The sequence below is a fragment of the Camelus ferus genome, chromosome 24 (genome assembly GCF_009834535.1).
Source record: "Camelus ferus isolate YT-003-E chromosome 24, BCGSAC_Cfer_1.0, whole genome shotgun sequence".
Lineage (NCBI taxonomy): Eukaryota > Metazoa > Chordata > Mammalia > Artiodactyla > Camelidae > Camelus > Camelus ferus.
Window position 1 is genome coordinate 14,582,468 of NC_045719.1, and position 13,525 is coordinate 14,595,992.

Sequence of the window (13,525 nt, forward strand, 5' to 3'; positions counted from 1 at the left end):
CCGCACTCCATCTCCGTGTTCTGGCGCGTGTGTTCTTTAAAGCAGGTCATTTCTTTCTGCCTCCTATCTGCTCCCTCCCCTAACCGTCTCCCAGCTTCCCTACAAGGAAGTAATTTCTGCCTCTTCTGAGCTCCCCAGAACTGCTTTTGCAGCTGCCATTCACACAGCGAAGTTTTTCTACCTCTTAATTATAATAATTTATGTGCACTTTATCTCTCCTGCTAAACTAAGCTTAGGAGCAGGATCTATAGAGCTCCGTGTGTTGGACGCATAAGTATCTTTTAAAAACCTAAGAGTTAAAGTATCTTTCTATGTTTGGAGAACGCTGGAATAATAATCTGAATTTCGTTTGTTTAGGAGAGACATTTTAACGCCCAGATAGTGTGAGCGATAAATTTTTGTTTGACTCTAACACGTTCAGCAATTACTAGCTGTGCTTCGACTGTATGCCAAGCGCTCTTGTGGGAGCTTGGGAGCTGTCCCACCACGGTCATGGAGCTTACAGTGGGGCAAAGGCGGATGTAGCGGAGAGAATTCGACATTTTTTGAGCACCCGCTGTTGTGCCAGTAACTGGATTTAGTGAATGTTACTAATGGGTAAAGCTGGTTAGAACCCAGGTTCCCCCCGAATGGGCATCACTGTGACCTCCTTTTACAAGTAGTTTTCTATAGTTAGTCATACATAAGGCCTGAACTTAAGGAACTAGATAATTGGTTTAATTTCATTGCAAGTTAGAATCATTCTAGAAAGTAAAAAAAAAAAAAAAAAGAAGAAGAAGAAGAAGAAATGTGAACTGAGATTTGCCTAATTTCACAGTCTTGCAGAAGTATTCTTACCACTTTCTAAAACCATCGATTTGCCCTGTTGAATTTTGCCAGTTCACTTCCTTGAAGCCAAGTGAAAAATGCCTGTTTTCCACTTTGGACCTGGGAGTCTATCGTTGGTCAGTTTCTGGTAGTTCCTGAAGTTTGACTTACTGACAGACCAGTGCCATCTAATGGTACAAAAGGACAATCTGAAGCCCTTGGTCTTAATTAAGCCTTTGAGGGGAAAACAATCTGGTTTTCTTCATTCTATTTTTTAGTGTAATTTTCAGGAATATATTGCCACAAAAAGGTGGAAACAGCCCACCATTTTTGTCTAAAAAATTATGTATTATACAGGTGTATTTGAAAAGATATGCATATTTATTTATATTTTGCCTGATTTCCAAAGCGTTTGTAGCAGTTATAGAAAACACTAATAAAATGGCAAAATGGCAAAATATTTCAAAAATAAATTCTTAGGGTCAGTATAACTTAGGCTAGAAGACGAGGTTTGAACCAGAAGAAAACAGTTTAAAGCAATCTTACTGTAGTTGATTACTGCTTCTAAAGCGGAAAATCTTCTTGCGATGGGAGTAACTCAGGTGCTGAATTTCCTTATTTGGAATATATGGTTTCACACATCTCTGTAATTAAGGGCTCATTATCCAGTCTGTGAATTATCCAGGCTCAACCCTTTTCTTTGCTACACTGTGATTTTTCACAATTATTTTCAAAAGTGTGATCTCGGGACCAGCAACATCAGATTTTCATACCCCACCCCAGATGTACTGAATCAAACTCCAGGGTGGGGCCCAGAAGTCTTGTATTTTAATAAGGCAATTTACATGCCACTCAAGTATGAGACCCACAGTTAATTAACATCCCTATTAGAAAATAATTGGGAATGGAAAAGATTAAATATGAAAAATCCTACTTTTAGCTGTTAGGAACTCTGACTTTTTTTTTTAATGTTTTAGGGGCCAAGGAAGTTGACACTAAATAAAATAATGTTGACTTTTTTGGACCTGCAGGTTGTCTATGCCAAGTTAAAAATAGGAGCTGACCATGATTACACAAAACTTAATTTGAAATGACGGTTCACAACACAATCTAACAGCTCAAGTGTAGCACAGCATTGCTAAATCTGTGTTAGGAGATTTTTGGCATCAATAAATGTTTCCAAGGAAAATATCTTCCCTTTTGAAGCTAACTTCAATATGACTCACCCAAATTCATATTTGCTACATTAAGATTAGCCCAAACATCTGAAGAGCGGGCAAAAGATTGTGATCAGTCATGGAATTTATTCTGTAATTCTTTATAATTCTTTATTAGTATGTTGAACTTAATAAAGTATATAATGTTACTATCTAAAATTCACATTCAGAGTTGAAAAATTAAAGTTCAAAATACTGCTTTTCTTGGCTGTTGGGTTTTTTTAAATTAGCAGCCATGAAAACGAATATAATTATATATTTAAACTAACTGTTGAGTGACATTGCCGTAGGAATTATGCTTATGTGTGGGTCATTTAAGAGTTGGATTTTTAAGTTGGAATTTTCTAAATAAGGTATGATGTTAAGCCATAAAGTAAGAAATTTTATAGACCACCTCCCCTCCTTCAAAAATAGAAAAAGATAAAGAAGAAAAGAGTACGATAGATGAAATTCTAAGATAAATCTCACCTGTGTTAGGTGTATCAGGGTAGCTGACCAAAATCCCCAGTCCACCCTTCCTGCCCTGGGTCACCTGAACCCCTCTGCCTGTACCATTGCAGAGGTCTTGTGAGAACTTCTTGTGAATAAAGAGGCTGCTGAGGACCAGTGCTGTCTACACAAATAGAAAAGTTAGGATATGTGATCAGAGGAAATAAACAAGAGGCATCCATGGCCTTTCTTTTATCTCATTTTCCCTCCTTTTAAGTTATTTTAGCCAAAGCTGAAAACACTTTTAAGAGTGGATTGGGGGTAAGTAAGCCAGGGACCCTCCAGGCAGTTTCTGATTCTGCCCTCTGTGCAATGAAAGGGAGAGACAAAGAATTTTAAAACATTCTGCCTGGTTGGGAGAGTGGGTAAGAAAGGGAAATAGCAGTTGTTTCTGTGATTGTCCAGGGGTGGGCGTGAGCTTAAAGAGGCGGCAGGCACGTGCTAGGTCACCCCTATCTGGGCCCTGAAGATCATCCATTGACCACCCTCCAGACCTTCTCTGTGAGGTTCTTTCTGGCTGAATGGAAATAATAAGCCATTATAATGCCTCAAAGTTAAAACAGTATTTTAAATTACTTTGGACCCTCTACATCTCGTCTGCAATAAGTTATCTAGTAATCTGAGATATAAAGGTTAAAGGGGTCACCTCACCACGAACTCATAGAATCACAAAAGAAAGTTTCAGAATTATCTACTTAAGACCAACAACCTGTCAGCCAGGAGGAGCTGTCATTCAGTGACTCAAGGCCTCCAGGATTCTGTTTGTTAAACTTATCAAGGTGACTTCAGAACAGGAAGTCATTTCTAAGGGTGCGACCTTGGAAACAAATAGCACATTGATTGGTTGTATTTTTTTCAGTGATATTTGACCTTCCCTCTTGCCTCTGCCGGAAAAAAAAAATTTTTTTCTTGTCAGTTACCAAGAAGGCCAGTTTTTACAGCACATATATCTGATCTAATGGGAGAGCTTTTGAAGGATTTGTCCTGGTTCAACTAAAAACACTACTTCTTTGAATATAGAGACTAGAGCTGACTTGTCTTCAGTTTCAAAAGCATGTTGCATGTGACATTTTTCTACCACCAAGTTCCCTGTGAGAAGAAAAGAGTTACAGATTTCATAGTTGGGAGGTCATCCTGTCCAGGCATCCTTCCAGTGCTTGAAACCCTTCTGTAGCATCTGCACAGGACATCACTCAGACCTGCAGAACTGAGAATGGTCAAAGGGAAGTGGGACGGAGTGGGAATGGAGGACAGAAGATGGAGTATATCCGTTAACTCCATTTATATTGTCTGCAGTATGCTGCCAGTCTGCAAGTTTACAGAAGTCCACAGTGCTGGGAACTTGTATGACCTTCTTGACCATAGTTACTACAGTAACTTCCAATCAGACAAACATGGTCTAAATTCAGGTCTCTCAACCTTTGCATTTTGCTATTTCGGGAGGGACTGCCCTGTGCATTGTAGGATGCTGAGCAACATCTCTGGTCTTTACCCGATAGATGCCGGTAGCATTCACCACCCCCTCAACTCTGATTTGATAAGCAAAAATGTCTTCAGACTTTACCAAGTACCCCAGGTGACCGCAGGGTGGCAGGAGCTGGGGAGGGAGAGGGTGGTTAGTGCGTGTGCACAAAATCTCCCCCAGTTGAGAACTACTGTTCTAAATTAAGAATGTGTTCTGTGAGATAGAGTCCCAAGGAAATATCCAAATCATTTATTTTAGGAAGGAGCAGTTAAGATCTCAGCTATTTCCTTAGTCAAATAAACAAACAGTTCCACAATTGACAAAATGTTGGTATAATTCTCTTGGGGGTTTTTTGTACCATGAATGTGGACTACATATTTCAGTTTGTCGTGTCATTATTAAGTGTCTGTGAAAACAGGCTACCACAATAGATGCTATAAAATGCACATAGCGAAACTATTAGTTAGATTCCAGGAGACCCTCAGCTTTAGATATGCACATCAGTTTTGGTAACTTTTTAGTGAAGGTACTAAATTACTGAATTTTCACAATCTGAACATACCATGTAACCAGCAAGCAGATCAAGAAACAGATTACCAGCACCCCAACATCGTCTGCACTGACTCCGCCCCCTTGACGTCAACATGGCCTCGTGTCTTGGCTGTTCCTTACGCAGCACTCTGCCCAGCTTGCTCCTGCATCCTATTCCAGTCTCTATGTACATTTCACTTCTTCCGAGAGCCTCCCCACAGTCCTAGATCTCTCTCTACTTTAATTCTCTGTCCCTACTTTAATTTTCTTTACAGCTCTTATCACAACCTGTTTTTGTCCATCTCCCCAACATGTAGGAATCAAAGAGGACAGGAATATTCTATTACTTAGCATGTTATAGGAGCTTGGGAAATGGAAGGCATGAATAAATCCAGATTTCAGGAATTTTAAGATGAGGGAAATGCAAGTCAGAAATGAGGAAATACCATCGTACTTCTATTCATTGAGTGCCTGCTCTGTGCCAGTCATTGCAATAAGTTCATTTACGTATTAGTTCTTTTAATTTGTGTAATAACTCTGCGAAATGGGTATATTAGTGAAGTTGCTTTCAGGTACAAGTACCAAAACCCAACTAAAAGATTAAATTAAAAGAATGTTTTCTATCTCATAAGAAATGGTCCAGAGATGGGGTGGCTCAGATTTGACCGATTCTATAATTCAGAGATACATGGCTTCCATTTGGCTCCCCTGCCATTTTATCAGCTTTCTAATCATGGCTGTCGCGATTCCAAATGTCACATCCTTGCTCAACAATCTGTAGAAGGAGGCAAAAAGAGAGGCTGTGCAAATGCTTTTCTCCCTAGAAAGGAGAATCTTTTTTCAGACTCTTGATGTTTCCTTGGCCAAATTCTTTTACGCGTTGTTACAGACTGAATGTGTTCCCCCAAAATTCACACGTAGAAGCCCTGACTTGCAACGTGATGGTTTTTAGAGGCGAGGCCTTTGCGAGTTGATCAGGTTTAGATGAAGTCATGAGGATGAGGCCCACGGTGGGATTTGTGCCTTTGTAAGGAAAGACACTGGATAAAAGAAGTGTGTAAAAAATTTATCTAAAAAGAAGTGGGTGCTGAAGCCAATATTGTATGTCAACTGTACTTCAATTTTTTTAAAAAGCATTTAGGGACATTCTCAAAAATCAAATGCTGCCATAGCTGAAGCACATAACAATAGTAAAGTGTAAATGAGGTAAAACCCCTTCAGAAGCAATGGGTCAGCGAGAAAACAAGGCATGCTAGATGATGGTTGAACCTGGGTGTTAGCTATCTGGAGGTCATTGTACTGTTCACTCTGCTTTTGTATATACAGTCCTCCCTCCGTGTCCCAGGGGGCTGGTTACAGGATCTCCTCAGGTACCAAAATCCACGGATTCTCAAGTACCTTGTATCAAGTGGGGTAGTACATTTTACTCTGTATCTGTGGTTCTGTATACACCTGTTCTACATCCGCAGGTGAGGGCTGACTGTGTTCGTAGTTTATAAGTTTTTAAATTGTTAAGAATAAGTAAATTCATGAAATAAAAGATTCTCAGCGTTCAAGATGTTAGCGATCAAGAGTGACCAAGTTTCCTGTGTTAACTACCGAGGCAACAGTGAGCAGGTGGGCTTCGTTGTCTATATCCCTACATGAACAAATGATACTCCATGTCCCATCCCACAACTCTGCTGCTTCAAGTGTGATTCAAGAACCTACCACGCTGGCATGCATCATCTGAGAGCCGGTCAGAAATGCAGAGGGGAAGGCTGAACTCCAGGCGCACTGAACTGGAATCTTCATTTTAACAGGATCCCCAGGGAACAAAATACACGTTAAACCATATGATTTTCTGCATTTCTTAACAAAGAACGTCTAGAAAGTACATTCCAGTGAAAGTCGATGACGATATCCTTATGAAGTGTTTATGTTTGACTAGAAGACTATAAATTGCTTTTTTTTCCCTTCATATCCTCGGGAAACACATGATATGTGGTCAGAATAATTGCATTTACTCAAAAGAAACAAAGAAGAGGAAACCAGTGGTTAGGAGGCTGGACAAGAAATCCATTACATTTTAAGGATGTCCCCTGATGATGTGACACCGAGGAGCCTTGGATCCAGTCCCTAGGCTTTCCTTTTGGAAATTCCTGCCAGAGACACGTGCAGAGAGGAGTAATCCACTCAGCGTTGCTTTCACTTGTTTTTATGCCCTGCCACCTTTGAAAGTACATGAATTTGGGGAGCACAACTTTGTTTAGCAGTATCTCTGGCTATTGCTAGCTGGGTAAACTAGTAACAGGGAGGGTGAGGAAGGAATCATTTATCTGACCATAAAATAGAATATTAGCCACAGTTGTTCATCTGCCCTAGAAAGACTCAAACTAGAGGCTGAGCATCCACTGTCCTTAAGTTCCTCTTTGCAAGGGTGGCGGCGGGAACACGTACTACAAGTTGGAGGAAAGGAAGGTGAAGTAACCACGTGTAGAGAAGTCCCTACAAGAAGCCTTCAGGGGATGTACGTAAGCAAAAGAGGCTTAGCCATTTGCAAGAAAGTTCTGCCTTCCGTGATTTACCCACTAAGGCTTCATGGATCCATGTGACCTGAGATGCACATGAAAAAGGGAAACAAGACTGAGAAAAATCCAAATTTAAGGCAGATTGAAAAAAAATACATAAATAGCAGGTGGGAAATAAAGGCAATAAACATAGACAGTTACTTCGGTTTGGATTACAGCTGAAGAAGGATGTCAAGCAGTAGAGTAGGTGTCAGCAGAATCAGGAAGAAGTTTTGTTTGCTTGTTTTTAGGATGAGTAAGGTCTAAATATGTTTGATTAGCCAATGAGAAGGAAATAAAGACGTCTGATTAGCCAGTAGCGAGTGAAGATGAAAGATCAGTGGAAGGAACAAGTTTCTTGAGAAAGTGAATGTGGGAGAGCAAGTGGAAACTTGAAAATAAAGCACACAGATGATGGTTCACCTTGGAAAGGCAGCAGGACTCCCCGTCCTTAAAGAAAGAAGGGAAGGAGAAGGTGATTGAGATACAATCTCAGTCAAATAAAACGTGAGATCCTCTCCTAAGAGTGACGAGGTTCAGGAGTGCGGTCAGTGTGATTGGAGCATTCTCTGGAACTTTGGGATGGTGTGATGGGGATACAATAAGAGAAGCAAAGATAAGGTGACTGTATAATTTATGAGCTAATGAGCACACTTTTGAGAATCAAAGGATGCTAATAAATGGGATGCCTGCACAGCAGGACTCTCCTGGGCAAACAAACACGTTCGAAGTCACCCTGGAAACCAACACCACACCCCGAAGGAGGGAGCCTGGATGTGTGAGCCTGTCTAGCCCCCTCCAGCCATGTTGTCAGCACAGAGTCAAAGAGAGTAATAGTGAGGCTTACAGAGTTGCAGATGAAAGTGAGGCAGAAATATTAGAAGATCAAGAGAGTGAGGACCCCTGAGTCACTGGAACGGCGGGCAGTAATCTGCTAGCATTGGTCCATAGAGTTGTCTGCAGGGATGGAACTGTTCTTAAGCCTCTTGCCTCATGTGGCTGTTGAGCAAATGAATTATTAATGTCAAATAATTTAAGCATAAATAGTCCCATGGGGCCACTATGTTAGAAGCGCTGGTTCATATTAAGCCAAGAGAAAAGTGAGGCCAAGAGGAGATTAATGGACTATAGAGAAAGTGCGGCAAAAGGCAGTAGGGGAGTTTGTCGTGCAGGTGTAAATGTACCTCTACTCAGTTCTGTGCAGTGTCAGACCAGAGTGCTTCATAAGAGCCAAAGGAACAGCTGGTGGGACTGAGGAAGTTGAGGAATGAAGTCTGAATATGGGCAGTCGTGTGGGGGACCCCTGGGGGGTGATGGGAGTTGGGGGGGTACAACTCACTAAAGGCCTTGAGGAAAGACAAGTGGGTCCCCGAGAACTCGAGGTGAAAACCACAGCATAAGGAGAGAGGGAGAAGGGAGTGGCTAAGACTTAAAGAGGAGTGTTTTTGTTTTTCAAATACTGTGTTTTGAGTTTCCTGGAGGAGGCCTTAATGCATCCAAAAAAAAAAGTGGATTTCTCTCTGTGGTCCTGGTCATGGCGGGAAAGCAAGGAGGAAAATTGTCATTTGTTTCCCTTTGACAAAGGAGGGGAATAGTAGTTTTAAACCGCCCCTTATTTTAAATGTCTATAATGTCCTAGGTGGTAGGCTATTCATCCACAAAGTATTTAAGCCGAATTGAGTGATAAATTGTATTAAGCCACAAATCAATAATTTTGTTTTCCAGATCTGCTTTAACTTTGGAAATGGACTCCATTTAGAGGTAAGGAACCAAAGAAACTATTTCTGTCTTTTGAATTTAGAGGCTTAATTTCATGGAAGATAACTGTGCTTTACCAGGTTAAAGAGGTGCCCTCCCTCAGACTCTGCCATTCCCGCTCAGACAGGTGCACAGGAGCTTCTTTCCAGGGGTGTTTATTGCAGCAGTTTTTGGCAATCTAAATGTCCATCAATAAGAGAATGGTAAAACAATTTACGGTACGTGGAAGAATGCCCATGATGAGGTACTGAATGAAAAAAGGGGCGGGGCAGAATGAGATACACAGGATATTTCCATTTGTATTAAAAAGGACCTTTTTACATGTGCAACTGTTTGGTCATAAGAAAAGATCATAAAAGATATTCATCAAGCTGTTAACAGTGAATGCTCTATGAAGTATGAGCGAAAAAATAAGAGGTTTTACATTATAAACGTTAATGTTATTTTAATGTTTTACTACATATTTTAACTTTTTTAATTATAGAAGAATTTTTTCGACTAAAAACAAAGAAAAAACTTGATGACCTGGTGAATACCAGTGTAAATAGTTTGAAATAAAATACTTATTATACAGAACAACACAATGAGTAAAATGATAAAAATGATAACCCTAGTGTAATAATCATTTCTGATCTTTACAAACCAGATCAGCTCTATTGAAATTTTCCTTGGGTAAAATATACGTTTATCTATTAAAGCCTAAGTGAGAATTAATGGCATAGCTTTCCACTTAAAGGTCCTGAAAACCAAAGATGGACAATTTAATCCTTTAACTTCATTCTTAAAATAGTAAATTCATTAACTGACATTTTTACTGGTTTCAGTCAAATTGATACCAACAAGTTACTAACATTTAGTCTTAAAACATTAGTAATTCAACACATTAGTAAAGCACCACAGAAAGATGAAACTTCATTTTCAGTTAGGAGGGAAAAAAAGACTCGACTTGGTGTGTTAATTTTAATTTGCCTGTTTGTAAGGTCATTAAATTATTCTTTAGCCGTTTTAACTCTTCACTCTGGGAAATCTTCTCTTACTGATAAAGAACTGCTTCACTGGTTTGGAGACAATCCCTTCAATTCTGCAGTTTGCTGGAGTGTGTATGTTTCCTCTTCGAAAATGAAGCCTGTTGAGAAATGTGAAATTTATACCTTAAGATTGGCACAGCTGTTTCTAAAGTTTTAGTAAGTAAATTTCAGGATGCCGTACTAATCACACTAATTGTCTTAAGGCTGCCTAACAATTTTTTGGCCCTATTTTATTGTTGCAGGTTTCACATTCAAGAAGTGAGAATGAGCAGCTTCTTAAACATACTCACCTAGTGAGGCAAAAGCGTGCCTGGATCACGGCCCCCGTGGCTCTTCGAGAGGGAGAGGATCTGTCCAGAAAGAATCCAATCGCCAAGGTACCCTCTAAAGAGGAGCAGGAAATGCACGCACATTCCTCAAGTGTGCTGTGAGGGCTTTTGGGTTCACTTTAAAATTTTAAGAAAATTATATAATGTACGTACTGAGCTTTTTAATATTCCAGGTGTCTTTGAAAATGAGCAGAGTTTAATTTTAGCAGGTAGTGCCTCCTTGAAGGTCCTCTTCCCCGTTATGGAAGATGCGGCATCATTGTTGAATATATATATGGATGTACATATTTGTGGGGCTTTGATTCAGCCAAGAGTTGAATCTGGTGCTAGTTGAATCATTAACAGAGTGTTAAAAATTATCCTGTGTTGGGGACAGGGCATTGTTCTTTGACCTACTACCCTCCTAGCTTCTCTGGCTGAGGCCCCGTGAATTGGACAGACCAAAAACAGATTAACAAGAGAAAAACAGAAGTCCATTAACATATGTTTCTCGCATGTAACACAGGGGAGTACCCCGAGATGAGTAACTCAAAGGTTTGGTTAAGATTTGGGTTTACAGAGCATCTTAGCAAAGGAACAATAAATTTTTAGAGAAGTGACAAGACAAAGGAAAAGGACCGTGAATCCCTAGACGCAGCAAACTGTGGGAAGGCAAATATATGGGCCACTCAGAATAGAAAAAGCTAGTCAGTCAGGTCTGTTCTGTAGATTCCTCTGGTCCTGCCTCCAGGCTGATAGAGATCTAAGGTCTACTCTGAGGTTTACTCGTGATTAACTTTTGTCCTTCCTGGTGGAGGGGTCAGGACATCTTTACAAATTTATGCCCTGCTTTCAGGCAGATAGGGGGAAGGCAGAGAGCTTTCCTTGTGTCTGCTTCTTCTCAGTTGCTTTCAGCTCGAAATAATTCTTATACCAAAGAGGCATATTCTGCCACCCTACACATGAAAAGGAATTTTCAAAATGAACAGAATGTAATAGGCGGTAGGGTGAGCACACATCCTGCCTGCGACACTCCTAGTCTGTGCCCATTGTCCTGACCTAATCAATCAATACTCTCCTTCACTTTGAGAGGGCCCTATTTTCTTTGGTAAATTATATGGTAATTCTACCAGTACATATCTCAGACTCAGCATGTGCGAAGTCTGAGCCCTCGATTTTTCCCCAAAGCTGTTCTCCGTAAGTTCTACCCATTTCAGTAAGTGGCACTATAATTCCAGCCAGGATTTCAGAAATGTAACAAGTACTCTCAGTTCTACCCCCAGAATATATTCCAGATCTGCCCACTTCTCTCCATCGCTGCCCACCTTCTCTCCAGTGCCACCTACCCGTTCACATGTTCTTTCAATAGATTTCCCTAAAATGCATTGATTCTTTGGGGTTCAGTAAGTGTGCCGAGGCGGGTGGCAGCGGAGAGGAGTCAGTGTCATCTCTGACCTGTGTTCCCAGAAGAGCCACTGACCCCATCTCCCTCCTGTCAGCCCTGCTCCCCTGCCCCCACCGCAGTCCATTCTCCAGAAAGTGGCCAGAGTCATCTTTTGAAAAGACAAATCAAAGTGTGTTCATCCCCTTCGTGAGAGCCTGTCAACGGCTGCCCACTGCAGTGGAAGGAATCAGCTGTCCACCGGGCCTGCAGGAGCCCTTGGGATGTGTTGGCCTTGACCTCTCTGACCTCGGCTCCTGTCACCACACCAGCCCCCCACTCGGCTACCTCCCTGAACACTCTCATTCCAGCCTCTCACCCTCAGCACGTGCCATTTCCTCTGCACAGATCCCTTTCCTGGCAAATATTTGCCATATCACAGCATCAAGCCTCTAGCCAAGAGTCACCTCCTAAGAGAGTTCCCGTCCCTGCCCCACCCCATCTCTCTCAATCCCCTCAGTCTGTCCCACACATTCCCCTCCAGGACATTATGCTGATTCCTCAGTAGGGTGTAAGTGCCCTGAGGGCAGGGGCTGTGTCCTCAGGGCTCTCAGCTCATTGCCTGTGCCCTGAGCAGTGCCCGCATCCATGAGGTGCTCAGGAAACGTCTGTGTGAATGAATGAATGTTCATATGGAGGTTTTACCTTCATCTTTCTGATCTTATAAACATCTTATGAGACGAGCTCCTTAAAGGAAAGAGCAGCTACAGAAGCTGACAGCTTCCTTTTTCCAGCAACGTGTTGTTTTCCTAAAAGCCTTCTGAAATCCCAATTTTTAATTATGGCTTTACATGTTAGTATGTATACAAGCAGTTAAGCTGTTTGGTTTGGTTTGGTTTGGTCACAGACATCTGAGTCATTCACACATTCTTTCAATAGATTTCCCTAAAATACATGATTTTGGGGGGTTTAATAGTGTTAGCTGTTTTTACAGATTTTAACTAGGCAAGTTGTTAAGAGTAAAATTTGCATAAAACTGAAGATCTTGTTATATTTCCCCAACTTTTCAAATTCTCTATTTAGTGTTAACACTGTCAACAGTTTACTATCTTCTAAATCTTATGAAATGCATAAATGTGTATATACATACATACTCTTATATGCATACGTATGTATATACAAACCAACAGTTACGTCTACACACAGTTTGGTTTTATTTTTAACATAAGTGAAATTATATAATGTATATAATCAGTGCATAAAGATCTAGAATACCCTTTATAAATATTGAAATAATATGTATATACACATACACATATGTTGTGTGTGTATATGTGTGTACTTGGCAAAAAAAGAGAGACAAACAGAAACCCAGAGAAAGGTAGTGACAGACAGAGAGAGGGGGGCTCAGTGGAAAGTGATCGTGGGACTGCTCCAGGGTCACCATTCCACTCCGGGAGCAGAACAGGTGTCGCAGGAGGTTGGGGGCAGCATCTGATCATTGTCAGCAGCAGCCCCCCTGCCGCAGTGCATGTTGGGACTCCTGTGGGAAGCGTGTGCCTAATCCCAAGATTCCAGGACAAAGAACTAGCCAGGCAGGTGGGTGGTGATGGCTTCAGTGATGTCTGAAGAAAGAAATTGAGGACCCAGTAGGGGGCCACAGAGACACATTTACTAATGAAGAATTGGAGATACAAATAAAACTATGGAGGACGAAGGTGATAACTACAGAAGACCGAGCAGGTTATAATTTGCTGAAGCACCCAAGCAGGGGAAGCGCTTGACCATTTTAACCCTTCTATGGACGGATGCCTTATTCATACTTTCCTGATGATTGAATAGAGTTAGGGAGGTGATTTTGACTCTGCAGTTTTTACCTTCTTATGTGATAAATTTAAAATTCACCCCCACCAAGATGTACCCCCTAACGATATCTTAAGTTGGTAACTAGCCTAAGAGGTAGGCAATGGTATCTCTCCACTTTACAGATGA

The 13,525-nt window shown here is 41.1% G+C and overlaps 2 protein-coding genes across 4 annotated transcripts in view; one reads left to right on the top strand and one right to left on the bottom strand.

The window, feature by feature from the left end:
- The window catches only part of DSG2 (desmoglein 2), a 49,120-nt gene that overhangs the window by 17,882 nt on the left and 17,713 nt on the right, over positions 1 to 13,525 (top strand). For all 3 annotated transcript variants that reach the window (XM_032467169.1, XM_032467170.1, XM_032467171.1), the window contains 2 exons: positions 8,784 to 8,819; positions 10,087 to 10,221. In XM_032467169.1, the coding sequence (XP_032323060.1) occupies positions 8,784 to 8,819; positions 10,087 to 10,221 (171 nt within the window). The remainder of the gene's footprint in view (positions 1 to 8,783; positions 8,820 to 10,086; positions 10,222 to 13,525) is intronic.
- The window catches only part of B4GALT6 (beta-1,4-galactosyltransferase 6), a 124,617-nt gene continuing 120,712 nt past the window's right edge, over positions 9,621 to 13,525 (bottom strand). Inside the window, exon 9 of the mRNA XM_032467175.1 lies at positions 9,621 to 9,942. Coding sequence (XP_032323066.1) covers positions 9,822 to 9,942 — 121 coding nt within the window. The 3' untranslated portion in view covers positions 9,621 to 9,821. The remainder of the gene's footprint in view (positions 9,943 to 13,525) is intronic.